Source organism: Chrysemys picta, chromosome 23 (assembly GCF_011386835.1).
Source record: "Chrysemys picta bellii isolate R12L10 chromosome 23, ASM1138683v2, whole genome shotgun sequence".
NCBI classification, from domain to species: Eukaryota; Metazoa; Chordata; order Testudines; family Emydidae; genus Chrysemys; species Chrysemys picta.
The window spans coordinates 11,268,494-11,295,483 of NC_088813.1; the positions used below are offsets into that span (position 1 = coordinate 11,268,494).

The 26,990-nt window shown below is 49.6% G+C and overlaps 1 protein-coding gene across 5 annotated transcripts in view; it reads right to left on the bottom strand.

Moving 5' to 3' along the window:
• Positions 1 to 21,027, bottom strand: part of LDLRAP1 (low density lipoprotein receptor adaptor protein 1) — a 40,867-nt gene extending 19,840 nt beyond the window's left edge. Inside the window, exons 1-3 of one of the 5 annotated variants that reach the window (XM_005302055.4) lie at positions 20,816 to 21,027; positions 6,225 to 6,367; positions 882 to 994 (exon numbers count right to left, since the gene is read on the bottom strand). In XM_005302055.4, the coding sequence (XP_005302112.1) occupies positions 882 to 994; positions 6,225 to 6,367; positions 20,816 to 20,900 (341 nt within the window). In that variant the 5' untranslated portion in view covers positions 20,901 to 21,027. Of the gene's footprint in view, positions 1 to 881; positions 995 to 6,224; positions 6,368 to 8,768; positions 9,032 to 20,306; positions 20,750 to 20,815 lie in introns of those variants that run through there. The other 4 variants (XM_005302054.4, XM_065577155.1, XM_065577156.1 and 1 more) reach the window with 4 other exon arrangements.
• Between the last annotated feature and the right edge of the window lie 5,963 nt (positions 21,028 to 26,990).

Here is a 26,990-nt window from a genome sequence, read left to right on the forward strand (position 1 = left end):
ACTGGAGCCTGATGCATTCTCTCTCCCTAACCTCGCACCAGACTATAAGCTGTGAAGCCAGGGCTAATACTCCCATCAGTTCGAACAGGAACAGGTTTGGACTCCATACGTTTACACCAGGGGTGGGCAAACTTTTCGGCCTGAGGGCCATATCTGGATATGCAAATTGTATGGCGGGCCATGAATGCTCATGAAATTGGGGGTTGGGGTGCGGGAGGGTGTGAGGGCTTCGACGGGGAATGCGGGCTCTGGGGTGGGGCCAGACATGAGGAGTTCAGGGTGTGGGAGGGGGCTCTGGGCTGGTGTGCGGGGGGGGGGGGGGGGGGTGAGGGCTCTGGGGTGGGACGGGGGATAAGGGTTTGGGGTTCAGGAGGGTGCTCCGGGCTGGGACCAAGGGGTTGGGAGGGCAGGAGAGAGATCAGGGCTAGGGCAGGGGATGAGGGTGTGGGCATGGGAGGGGGGCAGGGCAGCACTTACCTCAAGCAGCTCCCAGAAGCAGCGGCATATCCCCCCTCTGGCTCCTATGCGGAGGTGCAGCCAAGCAGCTCTGTGCGCTGCCCCGTCCGCAGGCGCCGCCCCTGCATCTCCCATTGGCCGTGGTTCCCTGCCAATAGGAGCTGGGGGGGGTGGCGCTTAGGCTGGGGGCAGTGTGCGGAGCCCCTTGGCTGCCCCTACGTGTAGGAGCCAGAGGGGGGGGGACGCGCCACTGCTTCCGGGAGCTGCATGAAGCCACAGTATGCACGGAGTGGGGCAAGCCCCCAACCCCACTCCCCAGCAGGAGCTCGAGGGCCAGATTAAAATGTCTGAAGGGCCGGATGCAGCCCCTGGGCCGTAGTTTGCCCACCCTTGCTTTACATGCTGAAGTGTCTCCAATAACATACCTGTATATCGAGACGTTTTCTATCAGTTCGTTAGTTCCGCTGTCATTTAGGATAATCCCTCTGGGAGATACCTTCAGGGTAACTTTCTGCAGTTTCTTGCCACGTGCTTTAGCCTTGGAAAGGAAAAGCAAATAGATTTACAGGTATATAGCATGGTTACATCCAAAGTTACATCATGGTGGCCAATTACTCACTCTAGATGTGTATTGTTTAATAGTAACAAGTGCCATTAATTTGTCTATCAGAGACTGATTTTACTACTAGGTACAATAAGCCCTTCATAGAATCATAGAATCTCAGGGTTGGAAGGGACCTCAGGAGGTATCTAGTCCAACCCCCTGCTCAAAGCAGGACCAATCCCCAACTAAATCATCCCAGCCAGGGCTTTGTCAAGCCTGACCTTAAAAACCTCTAAGGAAGGAGATTCCACCATCTCCCTAGGTAACCCATTCCAGTGCTTCACCACCCTCCTAGTGAAAAAGTTTTTCCTAATATCCAACCTAAACCTCCCCCACTGCAACTTGAGAGCATTACTCCTTGTTCTGTCATCTGCTACCACTGAGAACAGTCTAGATCCATCCTCTTTGGAACCCCCTTTCAGGTAGTTGAAAACAGCTATCAAATCCCCCCTCACTCTTCTCTTCCGCAGACTGAACAATCCCAGTTCCCTCAGCCTCTCCTCATAAGTCATATGCTCCAGCCCCCTAACCATTTTTGTTGCCCTCCGCTGGACTCTTTCCAATTTTTTCACATCCTTCTTGTAGTGTGGGGCCCAAAACTGGACACAGTACTCCAGAGGAGGCCTCACCAATGTCAAATAGAGGGGAATGATCACGTCCCTCGATCTGCTGGCAATGCCCTTTATACAGCCCAAAATGCCATTAGCCTTCTTGGCAACAAGGGCACACTGTTGACTCATATCCAGCTTCTCGTCCACTGTAACCCCTAGGTCCTTTTCTGCAGAACTGCTGCCTAGCCACTCGGTCCCTAGTCTGTAGCAGTGCACGGGATTTTTCCGTCCTAAGTGCAGGACTCTGCACTTGTCCTTGTGGAACCTCATCAGGTTTCTTTTGGCCCAATCCTCTAATTTGTCTAGGTCTCTCTGTATCCTATCCCTACCCTCCACTGTATCTACCACTTCTCCCAGTTTAGTGTCATCTGCAAACTTGCTGATGGTGCAGTCCACGCCATCCTCCAGATCATTAATGAAGATATTGAACAAAACCGGCCCCAGGACCGACCCTTGGGGCACTCCGCTTGATACTGGCTGCCAACTAGACATGGAGGCATTGAGCACTACCCGTTGAGCCCGACGATCTAGCCAGCTTTCTATCCACCTTACAGTCCATTCATCCAGCCCATACTTCAACTTGCCAGCAAGAATACTGTGGAAGACCATATCACAAGCTTTGCTAAAGTCAAGGAATATTAAAATGGTACCTTTACTGAAGCACTGATTTATGATGGCACCAAGCATGCACCCCCCCCATAACATGCTTTGATACTGTGCCCACAGTCCCTGTGGTCAGAGGGACTTTACTGTACCGATTACAGTGTCTGAAGGCTACATGACCGACATGGGTGTAGTCTTGGCAGAGATCAACTGGGCTCCTGCAGAATTTGCCAAGTTCTGCAGAGGTTTAGTTTTCAGTCTGATATCCACGGAAATGCCAGAGCTCTCAGATTACACATTAGCCAGCAAGAGAGGGGTGACATGCAATGGCGTTTGAACAGAGCTCTCCTCTGGTGGCAGTAATTACACCACACTTGTAATAAGCCATTATCTTCTGTTCACGCTGCCTTAAGTAATCCCAGAAAGGAATAGTTTATTGAAAGCCCCGATCCTCAAGTTACTGAGGAGAGTCAGTGGATATGTGGCCTGAAAAAAACAAAGACAGGGTCAAGCCCATTTCAGAGTGCACCTTATTAAAAAAAAGGAAGTGACCGTTTGGATATCCTCCACCTAATGCAGTGGTATTTGCACTCAGCTAGTAGTGGGTAACTGTACCTTGCTGGCCTATGGACAACTGAAATCAGGGCTTGCTTACAGCCTCTGCGGCGTTAGTTCGACTTCGCTGTCCACTGGCTCGTGAGGGCTGACAAGGCAGGTTGGATTTAAGGAAGCAGTATGGGGACAAGAGCAGCTACAGCTCCGGAGCCATTGCTCAAGCTGGCAGATGCTGTTCCAGAAGTGGCCTTCAGTATGTCACAGCGCGGCCAATCCCCGTCAGGCTGCCACCCATCCCCCCAAATCATGATTTTTAAAAAAATACGTTTCATGGATTTCTGGTTTGAGTCTCTAGGGCACACCGTGGTCCCATTTTCAAGCTCCTCTCTGCTAACACAAGCTCTAGAAATGTCCACTAGGAAGAGTAAGCAGGGTCTCAAATAATCACATGACTCCAGGAGCTGGGGCTTTAATGCCATCATGTACTACAAGGGTTGGCATCACCAAGCTCCAGTCCGCCACCTCCCTGCTTCTTCTAACAAAGGAATGATGCTTACCTCCTCCCAAATTTGTGGGCCAGCCCAGTGCACGTAGCACTTGTATACTCCAGATACTGCAGGAGTGGGACCTTTGCCAGCTGCTGCGTTGCAGGCCAACCAGGCTGCTCCTGCAGAGTACTAGCTTGGCCACAATGGAGTCCAGACAGAGGAAGTCTGCTGTTGCAACACTAGATTTGCAGCACAGTTTGTTCCCCTTGTCTTTACTCAGCATTAGAGGGACGAATGGCTGGAGACTAGACACAACAGGCTTGGACATCTAAGAGCAATGGACTGTTGCCAAAACCATCTCTAACCACCTCTCTGGGCCCAATGCTCTAACTTTGTATCACTCACACATTTAGTGGCTCTTGCAAGTTCACGTTTTCTTGGAATTTTAACCGCCCTTCAAGATAGTCAATTAAGTTCACAGAGGCCAGCAGAGGATAAAAAGCACTAGATTGGCCACATGCTACATTCAGCCACCTGCAGCCCAGTGAAGAGAACCTCAGCTCTCCTCTGGAGTACAGCCTGGGGCATCTCCCACCTGCCAGGAAAGTCATCAGACCAGCACCACTTCAAAGTGCCGACAGCAACGCAGCAGCTTCTAGGCCCTCACTCCACAGCACTGTCCTCAGTTAAGAGCCTCAAGGAGAGTTGTACTTACAGGGAGACCTCTTTGGGCGCACACCCAGAGTCCTCTAGCCAAGGGCTAGATGCATCCGAAGAAGTGAGGTTTTAACTCACGAAAGCTTATGCCCAAATATATCTGTTAGTCTTTAAGGTGCCACCAGACTCCTTGTTGTTTTTGTAGATACAGACTAACACGGCTACCCCCTGATACTAGCCAAGGGCATGAGCTTCCACCCACCACAGCAATGATCACGCGAGATCCCGGATATAGCACGACTAGCAACCCAAGAGTTAGTAGGCACCCAAGTGAGACAGACGAAAGTCAGTTTCACGGAGACAGACAACTTCCCAGTACTTTGTAAGCAGACATTTTTGCAAGAGCCATGCACTATTGGGAGACGCCAGAGATCCGGAGCAGAGAAGTGAGCAGTGCCATCCCCAAAGCTTAAGAGGGGAAGGGCCCCGCTCCCCAGTCTCCGCCACGAGGTACACAGCCAGTTGCAATAAAGGTTTAGCAACACTCCCATGAGCTTTAGGGCCAGAAGCTCAGATGGTGCAAATTTGCTTCGCTTTACTGAAGTCTGCAGAGCCAATGACGCTAGCAGAGGCTTTGCCCCTAGGTTTTCGTGCAGGGCTCAGCGGCTGCAGGAGTCATAATCCATCCCAGAATTCAGAGGGGGGGGGAGGAGGGAGGAATTTGTTAACATATCTCGTTTCCCAGACGCCATATCCCCTCCCCCGCCCATTTCACCTCCCTTAAAGTTCAGCCCGTGTCAGGAAGATACTACTCACTGCCTGAAGCATTTGGCCACCACAGTTAGTTTTATGCAGATTAACCATGCGACCGAATCTTTGCCTCATTCCATTTTAGAAGTGTCTAAAGACGCATTAATTTGCTGTAGCACGAGTGGTGAATAAGGATGGACTCCTAAGTAAGTTGCAGTGTTAAATATTTAACAATCGGTAGCTGTACTGCGCTGGCGAGATTAAAGAAGTATCAGTCAGTTGCACGGGAGACTAATTGCCTTTTCAGTGGCCAGGAAAAGGCTGCATGGGTTGTGCTGGTCCCTTCCAATCCACCTCTGGATTGTAAAGCTCAAAGAAGCCCATCCAACCAGGGATGCTAGAACCAGAGGGGCTGGAGGGGTGGCAGCATCCCCTGGCTTGAAGCGTTTCCAATCACACATAGGGTTTAGAGTTTGGTTCAATGGCTTTCAGCAGCCATCCCCCGTCCCCCCATAAAAACTGTTCCAATGCCACTGCATCCAACACAGCCATATGGGGACTGGGAATTCCCATAGCAGAGGTCCACTAATCCATCTCTGGGGAGACCAAGTTTGACATGAAGAGTATATAGGCTGCTTTTAGAGTGGTTGCACCATTAAGTAGTCAAGATTTGGCAACATTTACCTGAGCAAGGTATCTACAATACTAGAGATATCTACTGACAACCCTGACGTTTTCCTAGAACAGTGTGTGACAGCCGTGATTAAGGGTTAACCACAGCTACAGAGAGACAGCAATCACCATTCAAGGCCTTTTCTTCCTATAGGTGGACCCAGTATACCCACGTGAGAGAGTTCTAGCGAGACTGGACAAAGCACTAGGGCAACTGTTCTCAAACTGTGGGTCGGGACCCCAAAGTAGGTTGTAACCCTGTTTTAATGGGGTTGCCAGGGCTGGCGTTACACTTGCTGGGGCTGAAGCCAGAAGTCTGAGCCCCATTGCCCAGGGCTGAAGCCGAAGCCTGAGGGCTTCAGGACTCAGATTACAGCCCCCACCTGCCCAGGGCTGAAGCCCTCAAGCTCTGGCTTCACCTCTTCCCCTACGGTGGGGGGCGGGTCCCAGGCTTCGGATTTGGCCCCCCCATCTGGGGCAGAGGGGGTCGGCCTTCAGTCCCCCTTCCCAGGGTCGTGTAGTAATTTTAAGGGGGGTCACAGTGCAATTAAGTTTGAGAACCCCTGCACTAGAGAGAGATCATATACCAGGTTTTATTCCACCTAAACCCCACAGTCCTTCTGGGCCCCCTCATCATCATCTCCTGGCTTCTTACGCAAAACCCCAGGAAACGGGTGTGTATAGGAAGCATTTGCATCTAGGACGTGTGTTCAAGAATCATTTGCTTCAACACAAGGAAGAGAAGCATCTGCATTGTTTGGTTTTGCAGAGTTGCAGGGATCTCCTTTGTTAGGAGTCAGAGCCACTTAGAACCCTGATGACACTCACCATTGCCACAATTCTTTTGACAGCAGCTGCTGAGAGGTCTTCTCCTTTGGGCTGTTCCACCAACGTCATGCCCATGTACTTTAGGTTGAAGAGCATTCCCTCCAGTAGGGTCTCTCTGGTGTCAGTCCAGTTTTCTGGTAGCTCTGAGGAATAGCAAAGATCTTTAGTCTCAAGCATACTACGACTTGAGAAGTGATTTCATTAAGCATGAAAATGCTGCAAGGTGATACAAATGCAGGCAACTGGCTCATCTGCATCTCACGTACTTTTGCCCAAGTGTCAGAGGGGGCCATGGAATGCCGCTACACAACTGTCACGGCTTGGAGGTGTTTGAGAGAGTGCTAGCTACCGAAAGTACTTCAGTGATCATCACTCCTACTGCCCCATCACTGTGGCATCTCTGCACAAGAAGTATCTTAGCATTATTCAGGTAGAACAATGCTACTCTGCCCTCAGTGAAGACTTCAGAGAAACCCAGCTTGAAGGGAGATATCCAGGCCAGGAAGAAAGACTCCCAAGGCCAGGCCTTGGGAAAGAGGTGCATGACCTCGGTGGAGAGAGACTCAGCCTGATCTCCCACTGAAGGGAGAAGACAAGACCCTACAGCCCATCTGCTTTTGCCTCACACAGTTCAGTAAGTGAGCGGCAACAGCCCCACAATAGAGCAATATGGCCATGAACACCCATCCTCTGCAGGGGGAGGGAAAAAAAAAAAAAGTCACCCATGCCCAATTTGGCTCCCCTAAGCACTGCCCTGTGGCCAATTCCTCAAGCACTGGAGCAAAGGTTCCTCAGGAGAGCCAGGTTGCTAGGAGTAAGTTTATTTAAAGCCAGCCCCCCCCCCCCGTTTGCTGCAGCTGGTGATCTAGCCAGAGGAGTGTGCCAGGTGGTCGAGTCACCAGAGAGGACTAACTAGCACATACAATTCTGCAGCCATCCCAATGGATCACACCTTCCCTATGTGCTTCTGAACAGAGCTCCTCTAGGACCGGCCAATCCCTAATTAACTGCTAAATGGATTATGAATTAGCAAAAGTTGTGCCAGGGCGAACATTACCTCACACGTCTCTGGAGTGGCGCAGCTATTAACAGCACAAGCCAAGAAAAGGACCGTCGAGGCGTTTCAGTCCAAACAAACACCCACGGCCAGACTTAAAACGGTGTTGCTCTGCTTACCGCTGCCCTCGCCCTCAGGGCAGACGAGGGGGAAGCAAAGTGGGGGGTACACACAAGTTAGGGTGCAGCTGAACCCAAGCCCATGCACAGAGCTGGAGTCGTGCGAGCGATCGCCCAAAAGGAGAGTACGTGGCTGCTAATAACTGAACTGCACTAGCTGTCTTAGCGATCGCCCCCAACGAGGGAGAGCGCGCACTTCCGCGTCCAATACTGATGGGAAAGGATTGTTCTTTGCACTCACTTATCTCCTGTTTCGCCACCCCAGCCCGTAGCCCAGTGGCTCTCTACCGTTCCAGACTACTGTACCCCTTTCAGGAGTCTGATTGGTCTTGCATATCTACCCCCCCCCCCCCCCCCCACAAGCTTCACCTCACTTTAAACTACTGGCTTATAAAATCAGACATAAAAAGACAAGTGTCTCAGCACGCTATTGCTGACTCATGTTTACCACCTATTATAAAATACATCAATTGGGATATAAATATTGTACTTGCGTTTCGGTGGATAGCGTACAGAGCAGTATAAACAAGTCCTCGTCTGTATGAAATGTTAGTTTGTACTGACTTTGCTGGGGCTTTTTAAATGTAGCCTGGTATAAAACTAGGCAAATATCTAGAGGAGTTGGGGTACCCCCTAGAACCGAGGTGGGCAAACTACGGCCCGGCGGACCGTCCCGCCCGGCTTTTGAGCTCCTGGCCGGGGCGGCTAGCCCCCGGCCCCTCCCCCGCAGGAGCGTGCAACCACGCCGCCGCGCGGGCAGCGCTCTGGGCAGGGCTGCGCGCTCCTGCAGGGCAGTGCGTCTGGCTCCGACCAGGCAGCATGGCTGCCAGACATGCTGCTCTGAATGGCATGGTAAGGGAGCGGGGGGGGGTGTGTGGATAAGGGGCAGGGGGTCCCAGGGGGCACTCAGGGGACACGGAGCAGTTGGATGGGGTGGAGGTTCTGGGGGGGGGGGGCGGGAGGGGGAGAGTTGGATAAGCGTGGGAATCCCAGGGGCCTGTCAGGGGGAAGGGGTTGTGGATAGGGGTCGGGGCAGTCAGGGAGCAGGGGGGGTTGTGGATAGGGGGTGAGGGGTCCCAGGAGGGAGTGGTCAGGGGACAGGAGCGGGGGGGGGGGGGGGGTTGGATGGGTCAGGGGTTCTGAGGGGGGGCAGTCAGGGGGTGGGAAGTGGGAGGGGTGGATAGGGGGTGGGGGCCAGGCTGTTTGGGGGAGGCACAGCCTTCCCTACCCGGCCAGCCCTCCATACAGTTTTGCAACCCTGATGTGGCCCTCGGGCCACCCCTGCCCTAGAAGATCTGTGTACCCCCAGGGGTACATACCCCTGGCTGAGAACCACTGCTTAGCCTGCAAGAAGAGTTGCTTCCTTACCCATGAAGTGCAGGGCCCAAGGACTGCACGTTCTCAGGCAGGCCAGCACAGCTCACCCTGCGGCTAGTGTGAAGAACCTCCTGAAAACCCACCAGGCAGCTCCCAAGTCGGAGAGCCTGGCTTCACAGGGCGAACAGGAATTGCTTTGCACAGCCCCTTCTGTGCACATTAGCGATTCCTGTGGAGCAGGACTAACCGACGTCAGTCAGAGCGAACCCCTCCCCACCATGCACGCTTCACTGAGCTCTGCTAGGCACGGGAACGGAGACAGGAAGCTTGCACAATAGCATTTAAACATTCCAGGCCAGATCCTCAGCTGGGGTTAAGCCACATGGCGGTTATAAACTGGTGCAGCTCCATTGGACTCAATGGAGCAACACAGGCAGAGGATCCAACCCTCGGTTTTGAAAGAACAGGGAGAGATTGTGTCAATACAGCAATCATGTACATGTCGTAGCAGTAGAGAGACCAGAATAGAGGCTTGTGCAGGCTATTGTTTGACGCCAATCTGAACAGATCAGGTTTTGTTGTTTCCCGAAAGGCCTCACATGGCTTCCTCCCCCAGGCACAGACCATCTCTAGTGGCAAGATAATTGTACTAGACTTCTCCAGTTTCCTACTGCTGTGCGAGGTAGGGGACCCCTGATGAGCGAGTGGGTAGGATCGATCACAGCACGGAAACACCAATTCATCACCCCCATCGCTAGTGATTTTAGAAGAGGCATATTGTGGCACTGAAGAGGGGGAGCAGGACTGGAACGGAGACCTGGATGCTAAAGGAGACGTGTTGGCAGTTCAGTCGTACCAAGGCTAAATGCATCTAGTTCAGGGGTCGGCAACCTTTCAGAAGGGGTGTGCCGAGTCTTCATTTATTTGCTCTAATTTAAGGTTTCGTGTGCCAGTCATACATTTTAACGTTTTTAGACGGTCTCTTTCTATAAGTCTATAATCTAGACCTAAACTATTGCTGTATGTGAAGTAAATAAGGTTTTTAAAATGTTTAAGAAGCTTCGTTTAAAATGAAATTAAAATGCAGAGCCCCCCGGACCGGTGGCCAGGCCCCGGGCAGTGTGAGTGCCACTGAAAATCAGCTCGTGTGCCGCCTTTGGCACGCGTGCCGTAGGTTGCCTACCCCTGCTCTAGTTCATCGGTGTCCAAGACCTCATTCATCCGCTCTAGAATTCCTCAGAGCCTCCGGGATAGAACCCAGAGCCTCTTGCTCAGAGCAGGCCCCTGCTACCAGAAGTAAAGGACATTCCTCTTCCAGCAATACTAGACAGAGTCAAGCAATTTTATTTCACACCAGTAGGGGCAGTGGTGCGCATATCCTAATCAGTTCATTCCTACTGTGCTAGCTCTGGTGCATGCATTTAATTTTTCACAAGGCTTTATTTATAAGTAGAGACAAGGTCTCTGCCCCCCAGAGAAACTCCCAGGGAAGCTGCTAGGAGCATGGGAGGCTATTTTCACTCCTATCTGTGGAAGGCACGAAAGAGGGCACCAAAGGATGGGGGCCACTGAACGGCTGTTCTGGACGAAGAGATGGGTCTTGTCCTATTCCCACTGGAGTGAGTGGCCGCATGCTGGCAAGGAGGCGTTTACAGCACACTGCAGGGATCTCACTGCGGGAGAAGGAAGCCAGTGAAGAAAGGTTAGTGGTTCTGCTATTGTGTAGCAGGGTCCCATGTTACACTTTCAAATCATCGCACAGGGAATACTGCCCAGGGGCCTTCGGCCTTTTCCACCTCATCTAGCGGCAGAGGCAGCAGCATTAACCAGCCTCCAAACCTCTAAGGGTCTGGTGCTCATTTCAGAGACACCAAGGATCCTTCTCCGGGAAAGTTACATTAAAGGTCCGAGTGCTTCTTCCACCACTATCCAACTACTGCAGCACTGTCAGATTAGCCATGCTCAGAGACGGGCGTGGAGGGTGCTCTGTGCCTGGTATCTGTCTACAGGTGGCACAACACCATCACCCACCTCGTCAGCAAGAAGTATTGTTTAGCAAAAGCGTCTCGGGTGCTGCTCTGCCCCACATCCACCCTTTCTCAAACTGCATCAAATCCCCACACTCCCTTTCCCAGTAGTGGCAGCTACAATAAGTCTTCAAGACAGTCCACTCCAGCCCCCATTCCAAGTGAGCTTTGGTCCCCTCAGATGCAAGTGAGCATCTGGCAGTGTGTAGGTACAGGCCAACCATGCTAGCAGGCAGAGCACACTAGGGGCATGTCCCTGCTCACGCTCGAACAGAGCAGGTACAGACAGCATAGCTAGCAGGACTCTGCTTAGGAGACTCAGGTACAGACACCCGAACCCTGTGGGTACGTACGCTACATGGCTCTCTACGTGCCCTGCTATTTTTAGCAGGGTCGTGTCTCCCTGCACCGGAGCCAAAGCGCCCTGTCAAGAGCTGCACGCCACAGAGTAGATACAGCCTCTTTTCACTGCAGTGTCTAGCTCCACACATGCAGCATAGATGTACTGTATGAATCAGGACGGAGCAAACCCCTGCCACGCCTCCAGTGCTTTAGGACGGCAGGGTCACAAGGCCACAACCCCACCTCTTCACCCTCACCGCCCCCTCTACTGAGCAGAGCTGCAGGTGCTCTCCACAGCAGGTAATTCCCCAGCACTCTCTGTAAAAGCATGTGCACAGAGCAGAGAACACCACCATGTAATCCTAAACCAGAGGGTGACTTCACCCTGATGCAGCGCAGGGACAGGGAGCGGTTACCCTGGTGACTCATACACCCCGGAGCAGGGCTCATTCAGGGCTCTGACTGGTTGTGGAGAGGAACCTACACTGCTAAGTTTTGGGGCCAGGTGCAGTTTCATGGTGCAGATTAGCTTGGAGGGGTAGAGGCTGCAAGATCTGTAAAGCGCTTCGAAATCTATGCACTACATCAGCAGTAGTCAATTGGCAGACTGTGGGCCAAAGCCAGACCTCCAGGCGCTTTGGAATGGATCCCAAAAATCTTTTTATTTACTTATTTTCTCTGGAATCTGGCCAAAAAATTTGGACCTTGACAAAAAAAAATAATAATAATTTACTACCCTTGCACTACACAGTCAAGATCTGTTCTGCAGTGTGCATTGGAAGGGCTACAGCAGAATCAGATCATTAGATTTTAGGGTTTTGTTGAATTAAATATGAAAGTGCATAAACAATCATTCCTGGGGACAGTAAATCGGATATCAAACTGTATTTTATGTTTCCCCCTAGATGTGATCCAATAAGCGTGTAGTACCATCTCTGGAGCATTAGAGGCAACACTGGCTTCTGGCACCCTGGGATGAACACAAAGCAATCAAAAACAATGAGGTGTCCTTGTGGCACCTTAGAGACTAACAAATTTATTTGGGCATAAGCTTTCATGGGCTAGAACCCACTTCATCAGATCAGGGAACACAACAGTGCTAATACTGACATCATTAGGTTTCAGAGAAACACCCCCTTTGAAACAGAAGATAGTAGTTCAGCTGTTTCAGGCTGTCTGAAGACTCAAGTGTAAAGTCACTCATTTGTTTACATATGAATAGTAGAGCTGTCAATCGCAGTTAACTCTTAAAATTAACTCAACAAAATTAATCACGATTAATTGCAGATTTAATCACACTGTTAAACAATAGAATGCCAATTGAAATGTATTAAATATTTTGGATTTTTTTCTACATTTTCATATATATTGTATTCTGTTGTAATTGAAATCAAAGTGTATATTATTTTTTGTTACAAATATTTGCACTGTAAAAAAGATAAAGAAACAGTATTTTTCAATTCACCTCATACAAGTACTGTAGTGCAATCTCTGTCATGAAAGTGCAATTTACAAATGTAGATTTTGTGTCCGTGTTACATACCTGCACTCAACAACAAACACGTAAAACTTCAGAGCCTACAAGTCCACTCAGTCCTACTTCTTGTTCAGCCAATCGCTCAAACAAGTTTGTTTACATTCACAGGAGAGAATGCTGCCACTTCTTATCTACAATGTAACCAGACAGTGAGAACAGGCATTTGCAGGGCACTTTTGTAGCTGGCATTGCAAGGTATTTATGTGCCAGATATGCTAAACATTCATATGCCCCTTCATGCTTCAGCCACCATTCCAGAGGACATGCTTCCATGCTGATGATGCTTGTTAAAAAAATAATGCGTTAATTAAATTTGTGACTGAACTCCTTGGGTATTGTATGTCCCCTGCTCTGTTTTACCTGCACTCTGCCATATATTTCATGTTTAGCAGTCTCAGATGATGACCCAGCACATATTATTCATTTTAAGAACACTTTCGCTGCAGATTTCACAAAACACAAAGAAGGTACCAATATGAGATTTCTAAAGATATCTTCAGCACCTGACACAAGGTTTAAGAATTTGAACTGCCTTCCAAAATCTGAGAGGGACGAGGTGTGGAGCATGCTTTCAGAAGTCTTAAGAGAGCAACACTCCGATCTAGAAACTACAGAACCCGAACCACCAAAAAAGAAAATCAACCTTCTGCTGGTGGCATCTGACTCAGATAATGAAAATGAACCTGCGTCGGTCTGCACTGCTTTGGATTGTTATTGACTAGAACCCGTCATCAGCATGGACGCATGTCCCCTGGACTGGTTGTTAAAGGGACATATGAATCGTTAGTGCATCTGGCATGTAAAATATCTTGCGACGCTGGCTACAATGGTGCCATGCGAACGCCTGTTCTCACTTTCAGGTGACACTGTGAACAAGAAGCGGACAGCATGATCTCCTGCAAATGTAAACAAACTTGTTTGTCTGAGCGATTGGCTGACCAAGAAGAAGGTGTGAGTGGATTTGCAGACTCTAAAAGTTTACATTGTTTTATTTTTGAATGCAGTTCTCTTTTTGTACATAATTCTACATTTGTACGTTCAACTTTCATGAGAACTTGTATGAGGTGAACTGAAAAATACTATTTCTTTTGTTTTTTCACAGTGCAAATACTTGTCATCAAAAATATATACAAAATGAGCCCTGTACACTTTGTATTTGTTGTAACTGAAAATGTAGAACACATCGAAAATATTTAAATAAATGGTATTCTATTATTATTTAATCACGATTAATCTTTTTAATCAGTTGACAGCCCTAATGAATAGTTCTCTTTCTACCCATAGTGTTGCAAATGTAGAGTTCCCCCCCCCCCTTCATTTTAAAGAACAAAAGCTTGCCTTATGCAGCAGGGAGCTGATTCTGTGCAGTACTGGAGGGCACACAGGGTAAAAAAAAGTCATCAGGGTGACAGTACAAAAATACCAAGATTAAGAGTCAGACTCAGAACATGATAGTCTGTTAAGGAGACAGAAGTATAGCATGACCTCTTTTCCACGCTCACCCAGGCATCTATAATGTGTCCAGCATTGTAATTACACAAAGATTTAACGGGTCTTAGAACTTTTAGGAACGAGGCCACCTTTGCACACCATTTCTGAAACCACCGCGTCTCCATTTCCCCTCCCCCACAAAACAAACATTCCCAACTTGGTCAGGTCTCCAGGACAAACCCGTCAGCTTTCCACAACCTGAGACATATGCCAGGTAGGAACCCTCGTTTTCCAGAGAACATGGCATCTCCCTTCTGCAACAGCAAGCAAGCAAGGGGGAGGCAGCAGATCGAGATTTCACCCGAGTCTGTCCAACTACTCCCTGTTTTAAGGTTTGCCGAGCGTTGGCAGCAGCCACTGAATGCGATACGGCACGACGGGACTCGCCGTTTGGGGGAGAACATGCAAGTCCATCTGAGCCTGACGAATCCTTGCTTTGGCAGCGGTTTTGCTTTGCAAGGAGAGGCACAGAAACCATCAGCTGTGGCCAGAACAGGTGGGCAGACTGTAGAGACTACGGCTCCGTTGGCGATCTATTACACCACCTCCTGCATCCCTCCAGATTTTGGAACTTCAGTGACAAGCCAGGGAGGTTTTGGATCGGACCGACCAGCTGTGCTTCGGTAAGCAGCATGAATCATGTCATCCCTGCACTGTGCCCATCTGCTCTGGCCTGATGAGCAGATGAATAATGCCCCATATTCCTGAATAGTCGAGGATAGTGGTATCGGGGGGGGGGGGGGGAGGGGGGCTGTAGCCGTGTTGTTTATCTGTGCGGCCAGGCCAGTCAGCCTAGGAGAGCCACCACAGGCCTAGCCTGAAGGCAGGCAAGGGACAGGAAAGAGGAGTGAGCAGCAGCAGCACTGAAGCCTTTTGAATACACACGTGCATGGCAGGATTCTGGTCTCTTTCCCGGCCCTATCCACTCCCAGGCCCAGAGCAGACACTGGAGAATCAGAGAAACCTCACCCCGACTGGGATTTCTGGGAACCTGAATCCTGGTTCCAAGCGAGCCATACAACCAGTTTGCTCAACCCCAGGGCACTGGACACCAGAGTCTGCCTTCTAACCCTGTTTATCCGCTAGACGGGACAGCCTCTGTCCAGTTCACATGGGCAGAATGCAATTGACCAGAGCAGGGGCTGAACTGCAGTGGAAACAGACTAAGTCACCGGGACTTGGAAGGCCCAGTTGTTTCCCAGCACCAGGGGGGTTCTGGCATCCAGACGCAATCCAGCCTGGAGGGCATGGAAAAGTCTATTTTGCTTGGCTAGCCTGAGTCTCAGTAGCCTCTGTACCAGGGAATGCTATTTTTAGCCAGGCTTCGTTTATGATAAAGCTCCCCACCCCCACCCTTGCGGCTGTGCAGATGACCCGCTCCCAAAGTTCAGCGGGGAACCAAGGACAAGCCAGATGCTTTGTGTAACTTGGGACCATCTGTTTACAGACACGATGCAAAAAGGGCTGAATTTTGTCAGCATCTGAGACGGTTTCAGTGCCACTGATTTCTTTCGCTTCCCACTCCTGCGATTCCAAAGTAAGCGAGGGTGGGGCAGCTTATGTGGTGTAGCAGTAGGACTCTTGCAACACATCTCAAGCTCTGCTCCGAGGGACAGACATGCCTGTTACGGTCCCACAGTGCTTTTCAGCCCGGGGAGCTCAATGAGCTAGAGAAGAGAGCACCAGGTTTCAAGCCAGACACCTCTTGCTTGTTCGATCTGCTGTTCTTGTGATGACTTCCTCTGTGGCTTTCAACAAGCCACAACTTCTGCACCACCTCTCTTCCACTCAACCCTCCTGCCCTGGGCGTAAAGTGCAAATGCTAACTGACGGGCTCCAGATTGATATGTACAGCACTTCCCAGCACGGAGACCGTGAACTGGTAAGTATCTGCCATGAGGTCATCATTGGAAGGCATGTCTTTTGAAAGGAGAATATTTCTTTTAAAGCCACCTGAAGCAGATCAGCAAGTTTACTAGCCAACCTCTGCTATCAGAAACCTGGTATGTAAGTTGCCAACCCCAAACACACAGGTCATGAAAGTTTTTTTTATTATTATTATTATTATTTTTAAGTTTGCCTTCTGGGTTCTGAGTCTTGGCGGGGGCAGAAGGGGGCATGGGGAGGAGGGGGTGTCACCTTTTTGAACTTCTGAACCGGGAGGGCTAGAAACCGTTTTTTAAAAGAAGGTAAAGCCAAGGTTCACATCATCACAGGGCTCCAGGAACTGGGGCTTAACATTTGATTGTGGAGGGGCGGGAAGAGGAGGTTAAAAGGCTCATGATAAAATGGTGAGTTGACCACACTGTCTACACAAGCGGGGGCATGAAAACTGCCGTGGGGCCTTTCCATTTCCAGCACCGAGTGCAACAAAGACCTCAGACCGCTCCCAAAGCTGCCCTGTGCTTGCGTGCATGGGGTGGGGGTGGCAAGCACTGTGCGTCTAGGCAGCGGAGTAACGTTACTTAGGCATTAAAGCCGCTAAGTAATCTTGTTCTGTGTGTTGCATATTCAGGCTGAGAGCAAAGGTTTTGAGGGGGCAGGGGAGACCAAGGGGAAGATCCTCAGCTCTCACTTTGACTCAGTGCCCCCCGTTGGGAAGTCTGAACACTGACACTGAGGCACACAGCGGTGCTTGGTTAGGAAGAAGCTCCGCGGAAGAACTCGGAGAGGAAGATGGTTTGTAGCCCAGGAAGGGGCAACTGTCAGAGCGAGGATCATTCTGAGCATTGGCAGGAGCCACGACACTGCTCTCTATCAACTTCATCAAAAACTGTTCCCTCCCGTGGATTTCCCACTAGGACTCCCAAGATCTCCTAGGGCGAAAAGAAGAGCCCAGTTTCCCCACACTGTGGCAAAAACACCGGGAACTGCCCGCTGGTCCCCTGGCTTGGATGACCAGCCCTTCACAGCAGCTCACCCACCCCTCCTCGGCTGGCGCAGCGAGAGCTCCCCCAATTTTACTGAATGGCAGAGACCGTCACCTATACAGTACCAAGCACACCTTGGGTTAGATCTATGGTGCACGGCTCACAAACCGATTTAGATCAAGAATCACCATCAACATGCAGTTGCTCAACGTTGAGAGAGGCAGACCTGAAAGGGGCTGCAAAGCTCACGGTGATTTATGCTTTGGTTGGGGTGGGGAAAATGGGCAGAGTGGCTTGTTCTGACGTTCCTCCCCCACCTCATGAGCGCACACAGCTCAATGGTACTTCAAACAAACACTTTCAATTCATAAGCCAGCCACAGTCTGCACACACATTGCTGCCCCTCCCGCCCCACTTCCCCCTCAAGCACGGCTTGCTTATGTTCGCATTTGTCACTCTCAGAACAGGAGAAACTGGTCTTCAGTCTTGAAATCTGCAAATATTTCAAGGTGACAGTTCCCTGGAGCATTTGGCATTCACTGGATGTGCCCCTGGGGATGACGGCTTGGAGTTACTAGGGTCCTTGCTGCTTCCAGCAAAAGTGTGAGAGAATGCGCGTGGTGGTAGGTGTGAGTGTGAGAGCACAGACCGTGTGTGAGAGTGAGAGATGGAACAAGGAAGGGAGTGGTGGTAGGTGTGTATGTGAGAGAGAGAGAGCGCGAGCGCAAGGAAGGAAGTGGTGGTAGGTGTGTGGGGAATAGATGTGTTCAGACCAGAAACCTTTTCCATTTTGGGGCCTCCAAACGGATTCCAAGATTACATTTTCACAAGTCCCCATTCCAAAGGAGCTTTATCATTAAGTTCATTTTGAGGGCGGGGGTAGGCACGCAAATCTAAAGCTAGATAACATATATATACACACACTCGAAACCTTAGTAAGTCCAATGCAATCAAATATGCTCGTAACCGAGAGTCCTTTCTGCAAGAGGTCAGTATGCATTTACCTGGAATCACTGCTACATTTACACAGCAGATGTCTTCGCCCCAATTGACAGCGACTCCTGCTTTTCATTCATATTTACTCAGCACGCAATAATTCTCATGCAATTCACAAGCTTGTTTCAGACTCGACTATTAAACTGTCTTAACAGCTTTGGTCTAAGACCTAAATCTGGTTCGATTTTAACCCTCTAGCTTGGGTACGTGTCAGAAAAATCCCACCCCGCCACTCTCTGCAGATCCTGTACCAAGATTCAGTCCAGTGCCAAAGCGCCTACCGCAGAGTTAAACAACTGCTTAGGATTCCTACTGAGGACGGAGACAGCACTCCAGCAGCAGTGCGATCATTTCAGATCCAGAGATTCTAGCCTCTTAATCCTTAAAAGAGGCAAAAAACCTGGAGTAAATCTCAGAGGATTAGTAAAAAATCAAGCAGTTTGATCTTGCCACCATGTAGTGAAGTCTCCAGGCACTAGCGGTTTTTTATTGGCACAGGGAAAGCTGGCAAAGGAAAATCCTTCATTCTTAAAACTGGATTAGCGTGCTTTGGTATGCTGCAGGATTCTTGGGCTTTCCTGCCCACCTGCTGGTACTGCACCTCTGGCAAGAGCACTTAGCAAAAACCCCACTTATCTCCTCCCATGAGTTTCTTCACATAGCTTTTAGGGAGACGGAAAAAATGCCAGGCTAGTCCAGGATCCTATCAATGGACAGGTCTGTGCATATTCACCACGGTAAATCAGAACCAGAAAGGGAGCAGTCACAGTCTAGCACTTTAGGCCTTAAGGAAGAGGGCAGCCTGGAGGCCCGGACCAGCTTTTAGGGCGTGTTGGGCAGGTGGCTCTTCCCAGCCTTGGGACATGGAGTTAGGAGTGGGTGAAGGAGACGAAAGAACCAGTCAGAGACTTTTGGGTGGAGCAGAGAGGCTAGGACATCCCATGGAAGGAAAGGAGATCAGAGAGCAGTCTGCTTTAGAAGGTGAAGACAAGAAGCTTGATCGGAAATGAACCAGTGCAAAGATGCAAGGGATAGGAGCTCAAGTGATCCTGGGAGCAGCGTTCTGGACACACTGAAGGGATGGAAATGGGGAGAAGGATCTACCACCCATAGCAGGAAATTAATCTCTCATACTCCCATCCACGCTGCAGCAGAGAGGAGGGGGAAGAGAGAGAGAGAGAGAGAAACACACAGGGCTTAGATGCTGGGAGAGGAGTCAGAGATCCCACCAAGGTTGAGAGGCCAGGCAGGCAGGAGTATCATAACACTGCTAAAAACAACTAAGAAGGGGAAGAAAACGGAAAAAAAGTCCACTTCAAACCCTTGCATTATTGTGCGGGAGCAGGGCTGTGTGTGTACATGGCAGGTGCCCAGCAGCCTTTGAATGAAGGCAAGTTACAGCTACCATCCAAAGCTCAAGAATCTAGTACCAAGCTGGATAGAGTGTAAAAAAAATCTCACTGCAGTGCTTGATTTTTCAAACTGGTATCCTGGGTGTAGCATATTTTTAAGCCAGCTGAAAAAGCCAAAGTTACAAATTAACCACGGATTTGACTCTGGATAAAACAACAACTAAACCAAAGCAAAACATGCTACTGCAGAGCTTTAACCCTTTCCATGAACCCAGCCCCCTTTGAGTGATGGGACAGAAAGGAGAAGAATCCAGACTGACTAAGAGGAGTGTAGGGCTAACATCTATCAAGATCGAGGGCAGGCTTAGAGAGAACACATGCAGCCAACAGACTAATGCATGTCTACTATGTACCACTGCTCACACACCACATTAAGATGTGTAAATTGCTCAGCAGGCAGAGTGTTGTGTGGTTTCATTACACTCCATTCTTCTCCTGGGAATGCAGCAACTTTTGTTTGCTTACAGTTTCCTTTTGCATAAAAGGAAAGAAAATCTGGACGTTCCACAGTCCAGGTCAACAATCCCAAAGTTGTCAAGCCAAAGGAGAAGTAGGGTGGTTTGTCTGCAAAAGGCGAGATTTGGGGTAGAGAAGGGCTCATTTAGGGGGCTGAGAAACATCCATTCCTTCCTAAAGGACGTCAAGTCAGCGATCCCTGGAAGGAACAGTCTGACAGCCGCGGAGTTTGCAGGTAAGCAGATGGTGACTCACTCAATTGGCTCAAGACACCCAGGCAGGCCCATAACCTCACCTAGACAGTGCAGCAATTCCTAAAATATGGCGCAATAACTCCAGGTGCCAGGAAGAGGAATTCCTTCGGTAGCCACCATCTCATCGTCAGTCACTAGAAGCAACACACGCAGTGGCCTCATTTGCTCTGCGGAGACCTTAAGTAACTATTAACCCCGCTTTACCTCATTCCACTTGCTCATTCAGCTGCGGGCCAAGAACATTTTCACTGCTCTTCCATTTGCAGACGGGGCTCGGGATTGTCCAAACCAGAAGGCAGCACAAGCCAGGCCCCAACCTGCTGCCCCAGAGGGCAGGGACGGAGCGCAGAACCACACATCCAGACTGGGGCGTAGTGGGGTTTTCGGGACTGCTCTGGGCTGGCCCCTCTCTGCTCAACTGAGAAGGGAACAAGCCTTGGGAAGCCAGTCCCAACGCCCCCCCAGGGCCCCCACCCCCGCCTGCTCTAGGCGGGCCAGCAACAGGAAGAGGCTCCCGGGGCTGCCAGCCGGGCACGCTCCCAAAGCAAAGCAGGTCACTCGGGGAGAAACAAACCCTGTTCCCGGGGGCCAAGGGCGCAGCAGCTGCCCCGTGCCAGGGTCCGGCCCAGCAGCGCGCACAGCCGGGCACTGCCCCAGGCTTGGGGAGGGACCGACCAGCCCCCCGCCCAGGGCTAAGTACCCCGGGGACTCACTCTTGTGCTTGCCGCTGCCCCAGGACTGCTTGGCGGCGCTGGGGCTCCGGATGATGGCCCGGCCCGCTGACCGCAGCGCCTCCATGGCGCGCCCCAAACTCCTGCAAACAAACTTTTCCCGGCGCGGCGCGGCGGCTGGTGCTGCGGGCTGGCCGGAGCCGCCTCCCGGCCCGGGCGGTCGAGGGATGATCGCGTGGGGGAAGTGGGAGGATCTCTCTGTAAATCCGCCCGGGGGGGTGCGGCTGGTGACGCGCGGCTGCTCCCTCCCCGGGCCCGGCACCTCCCCGCCCCGCTCGGCTGGGGCTGGAGCCCGGCCAGGTGGCAAAGCCGCTGCCCGGAGCAGCCAGGGGGTCACTGGCCCAGGAGTGTCATGTCAGGCCTGGGCCCCACTGGGGTTCCCCCCATGGGGTAGAGAATCGTAGACTATCAGGGTTGGAAGGGACCTCAGGAGGTATCTAGTCCAACCCCCTGCTCAAAGCAGGACCAATCCCCAGACAGATTTTTACCCCAGATCTCTAAGTGGTCCCCTCAAGGATCGAACTGGCAACCCTGGGTTTAGCAGGCCAATGCTCAAACCACTGAGCGGTCATGTCCCTGTGTTGCATAAATGTGTCATCAGGACTGGACACAATGGCTTCATGTTCCCCCAGCAAGGGGCTTTAATTGCCCATGTCATCTGATCACGTGGCAGCCACGCCTCAAATACTGGGAGCCTCCCTGTATTATAGTGAAGGAGCCCCCCTGCTTAAATCAGTCAGCTCATCTATCCCCGCCCACATACAATAATGCCTTGGCAACTCTGGCATGATTTTGCCCCCCAAAAGCCATATTATCAAATCAGTGGTCTTTTCACAGTTAAACGTTCCATCCTATTTTATGGGAATGGTGACCCTCTTTCATATAAGTTTGATTCGCCATTCTGATAAGTCCAGCGTGTATTTGGATTTTGAATTGAAAATCATCTACACCATGTGATTACTGCATTGTATAATGTACAGACCATGGAAATAAGCACCGAGAATGACTATCAAAAGACTTCAATGTGTTCAAAAGGCATGGGAAGAACAATTTTTTGTTTTGTTTCCTTAAAGCCTCAAATGTAGTACAAGCAAATTCCATGCAATAGTTTAGTATCACATTTAATAAAGGGCTATACATGTGGAACTCCATGCATGTGTAGCTTACTTGATTTCAGCTGGCTACAAGGATGCTTTAAACGTCTGTGCCTAAGTGTTGGTAGGTTTAGGGCCTAGTGGGCTTGTTGAGATTAAAGGGATATTATCAGAAGTGGGCAGGTTAGGCCCAAAATGTAGATTTTGTCAAATAATGTTTTTACAGGTTTTACAGAACTCCCTATTAATAGATATATTTTAATGTAACTGAAAACAGCTTTTTGATTGAATTTAAACATTCCCATCTGGTGTTGGCAATCCAGACCTTGCAGCATTGCTCTGGTACAGAAAGCGAAAGTGATTTAGAAATAAAAGTAGAATTGACTAAGCTATTTCCATTGTCCAAACTGAGTGAAATGCAAGAAAGGGGTAAACTGCACGAATAATGAAAAGTAAATTAGATTAAAGATTGTTAAAACTGAAAGACTATCTAACCTATTAGTAATATTTTCCCCCAAAGTACACTGTCTGATTTTTAACCTGACAGTATCCCTTTAAGAGCAACAGCTGTGGTCTGAATTTGAAACAGGAGATTTAAATTAACTGCTATCAAAAGATACAGCTGGTTGTCTAATGTAGCTGGTAAATAACAGCATAGGCATGTTGTAAGTGTATAAGTCAGTTTAAAGGTCCCTATAAAGCTGTAGGCCCCGCTTCAGCAAAACCTTTAAGCATGTGCTTAAATCCATCCCTGTTCAGCAAAGCACACAACCATATTTGCCTTTAAGCACATGTTTAAAGCGGCATTGAAGCCAAGGGGTTTAAGCACACACACAAATGCTTTGCTGAATCGAAGCCCTGTGGCTGAGAGATGTTGGCTGAGCCCGGTCCCCAAATTATAGCGCACATTGTGCTGGAGTGTTTCATCCTTGCCAACCGCTGAATGGCCAATCCAGATACTCTTTAAAATTCTGTAACAAACTAGGCTGATAACTCCACACGGCCGGCTTTTGATGCAGCCGTGTTCTATTTTTCCTCTTCTCTGGTCTACAGTTTTCTGTGTTTTGCACCATCGTCAGCTAAGCGTATCACAATGTTTACCTCAGGCAGCAGCTTCAGCACCTTCGCACAGCTTCCTTCCCACCGCTTCCCCTGTAGCAATTGCACAAACAAGCCACTCGTCAAAACAGGGCATGCTCCTGTCTTGCGTGCAGCACCCTCGCACGTGCAGTATTCCCTGCTCGGCCATCCGTCCCCTGCCAACAACTTGTACGTGTTGCTGACTTTTTTAGCTCCCTTCAGTGTGCCCGGCCTATATTCTCAGACACTGGGGTGTTGATGCTCTGGTTGCACAGGGCTGGTTTTTTTGGATGCTGATGTTTTGAGCACAAACTCAGGCTGCAATGTGTCCTCCACTGCTGATTTTTTCCCAGTGAACTGCCAGCGTCAGTGTCAATGGTTTTCCCTGACTGTGCTGAAAACGCCGTCTCAGACGGTAGGGCTGTGTGGGAGTAGCAGAACATATTTCTCCAAGTGTCGCAGCAGCTTGAGAGGGAGAGACAGTGACAGCATGACGGCAGCCGGAGTGAGAGAGGCTAGTAATCAAATCAAGGTCTCCTGCACGGCCATGCGGCACTTCCAAGCCAGTCTCCGCAAAGGAATAATTTATGTTTAAAATAGCCTTGTAATCTAGCAAGCTTTAAATCTCAGCCCTTAGCTACGCCATCTATTAGCACACCCAAAACTCCAGGGGCCTCTGTTCAACTTGTCTTCACTTTCAAGGCCCTTCACGCTATCCCCACCCTAGCCATCGTCTCTCAAAAGGTCGATTCCCGCCTCCAGCCGGCCCATGACGCCAGCCTCCAGGGCCACTTGTTAAATTTTCTAACAAGCCCCTTCATGCTTTCTCCCATCCTGCCCCTCTTGTTTGGGGAAAGCTCCCTTGAAAACATCTGCAAAACTAACTCCTTCTCCTCTTTCAAATCCCTTCTCAAAACTCTTATTTGCCAGGAGGCCTACAAAATACTTGACAATGGCGAGGCTGCTTATGTGCTGAGACCACTGCCTGTCATGCTGACCAATAGTGTCTCATTGTTCCCCTCTACTACCCTCTTGGTCTGTCTCTATCCATCTGGTGTCTCATGTCTTATACTTAGATTGCAAACTCTTTGGGTCACGGTCTGTCTAATTCTAGGACAGGGGCTCCTAAGTGTTACGATAATACAAATAATTAATAATAATAATAATATAATAATACAGAGAGCCACAGGTAGATGTGTCCTTCTACTGGGGGAAATACACTTGCAAATACACATTTGCTGCAATCAATGTTTCATTGGCCATGCATTGTTGCAAGTTACCTTGATTACAAGTCAAGGTAAGTTCCTATTGGTGTTAACTCCAGTGATTAAGTGGCAGTGTAGACACATCTCATTTCCAGGGTAATACAATCAGTGGTAGTGGTCCTTCCACTGCTGTCTCACAATCCACAGAAGAGGCCCGTATGGTCTCCTTTCTGCATTCCACTGCCTAGGAAAGTCAGCTTGGCCAGAAGCCACCTACCTTGTTAGTTGTGCAGACAGCGCAGCCCTCACTTGCAAGCCAATTTGTTTTGTGTTCTCTCTGGGCAATTCAGAGCTTCACACATTACACCGCTAGTGACAGATTTATATGCACTAATATTCAGAATAATGCTTTGCACTTATATAGCACTTTTCATAGGAGGATTTCCCAGTGCTTTCCAAACCTTAATGAATTTAGCGCAGCTCGTCCCCGTGGGGTGTTGTAACTAAACCTATTTCACTGCTGGACGAACTGTGGCACAGAGCAGCTAAGCTAACGCTCAGATCACTGAGTGAGTCACTGGGAGAGCCAGGACTAGACCACCTGATTCCCATTTCCTTGCTCTTGGTGCTAGATAAACCCTCTTCCATTCGGATTCACTAGACGGAATTGGTTACAAGGAAACAGTTCTCGCCATGATTTTTACTTTAGTCATATTGGTTTCATCAGCGATGGATTGGGGTGGAATAAAACAGAACTGGTGGTGTGACTAAATGCACCACTGCCCTCCACTGGATGGAATCAGGACTGCTCAAATGTGCTCAGGCCTTATACTGCTACTAGCTAGGCAAGTTTCTCCTTTAGCTGAGGTAGCAGCCGGCTGTTTTGCAGCATGAGCCTCTGAGTTCATCCCTGCTTTTTGCGAGAAGAAGTTTTGATTTCCCATGGTGTGAACCATAGTGATGGCCATGAAATTCTAAGGCAGGCCCAGATTTGCTCCAGTTTTAAATAATACTTAAAAAAAACAAAACACCCTCTCAGTTGTAAGACAGCCACAATCAAGGCAGACAGTGAACTAAGCACACTCTATCACAGCTGCTGGGTGTGTGGGTCTTTCCAGTTACTTAAGAGCCAAAGACAAAAGATAGGTTTCAGAGTAGCAGCCGTGTTAGTCTGCTAAAGACAAAAGAGTGCATTGCCAGAGAAAGCGTGATCTACGGTCTAGATCAGTCAACCTTTTTCAATCTGGGACCCTCTCCCTCCCCCTCTCCATCTAGCTGGGAAGGGTCAGGTGGTCACGCCCCCCTGTCACCTGTTCACAACATCCAGCTTGAGAACCTCAGGATGGGGATTCCTGACACTGACTTACTATGGGGCTGTAGACTATTTCCTAACAGCTCCGTGCCTCAGTTTACCCTTCTGTTACACAGGTATAATTCTCACCATATGGGAGTGCTGCGAGGCTTAATTAATGAAAGTGTGTGTGTTTTTAAAATGCAATGAAATTTGATTCTCAGAGAGATGGCTTTACGGAAATAAATAGTATTAAAGTATGGTACAAATAAATGAAACCTGACCCCACAGGGCTTTTACTGAGGCCTTCTGTTAATGGCAACTATTTTACATTCCTGTTGCACTTGACTGCCACGTGGATTATGCTTTTGTCCACACAAAATGCTTTCTGCAAGTCACTGATTGTACCAACACTGGCCAAACTGTGCACGGGCATCCCCCTTTCAGGTCAATGGCACTTGAATTGGGCCCCATCAATACAAAAATCTGCATTAGATTGAAGGGTTAAAATTTGGGCAGCGTAAAAATCTCTGGGCTGTAGGGAGAATAAAACATGGCTCCAGGTCCAACCCAGCAATGACCAAGAGCTGATGACCCTGCGGTGACTGGTGAGAAAAGAGTTAGTGGCTCACTACCCATTCCTGATATATATATATATCTATGGAGATATACCTATCTCATAGAGCTGGAAGGGACCCTGAAAGGTCATTGAGTCCAGCCCCCTGCCCTCACTAGCAGGACCAAATGCTGATTTAGCCCCAGATCCCTAAGTGGCCCCCTCAAGGACTGAACTCACAACCCTGGGTTTAGGAGGCCAATGCTCAAACCACTGAGCTATCCCTCCCCCACATGAGGTAGGAGAATGTTGCACAAACCCCATCACTACTGCGGGCATGAAGTTTTTCATCTTGTTGGCTTTCTCAGCGGGGGGAGGGATAGCTCAGTGGTTTGAGCATTGGCCTGCTAAACTCAGCGTGGTGAGTTCAATCCTTGAAGAGGCCACTTAGGGATCTGGGGCAAAAATCTGTCTGGGGATTGGTCCTGCTTTGAGCTATGCTATGGTACTGAATTTCCTGTATGAGGCGAGGGGTGGGAGTCAAGGTTTAAGGGAGAATGTGGCACCACTATCCCACAGGGCATCTCTCACATAATTTAGGGGTCATTCCCATAATTTAGGGCTAAGATGCTGCTTAGGACATGGGTGCTTGACTGTGTTTCTAGCCTTAAGTGTTTCCCACCCATAAGGTTTCTAGTCTTCTCCTGAAGTGACTGTCCCGCTGACCTGGAGCTATTTCAAACTCAGAAGCAATCGCCACATGCCTTGCAAGACATATGCTTCACGCCTCACCAGTAAGGGCTGGATTTTCTGTTGCTTTGCAGCTTGTCACCAGTGCAACCTGCTGGTGTTCTGCTTTGGTAGTGCTGTGTTCCTACTTGGCGCTGGAGTACGTGACTGCGCCTGGGCAAGGCCAGAGAGAATCAGGCCA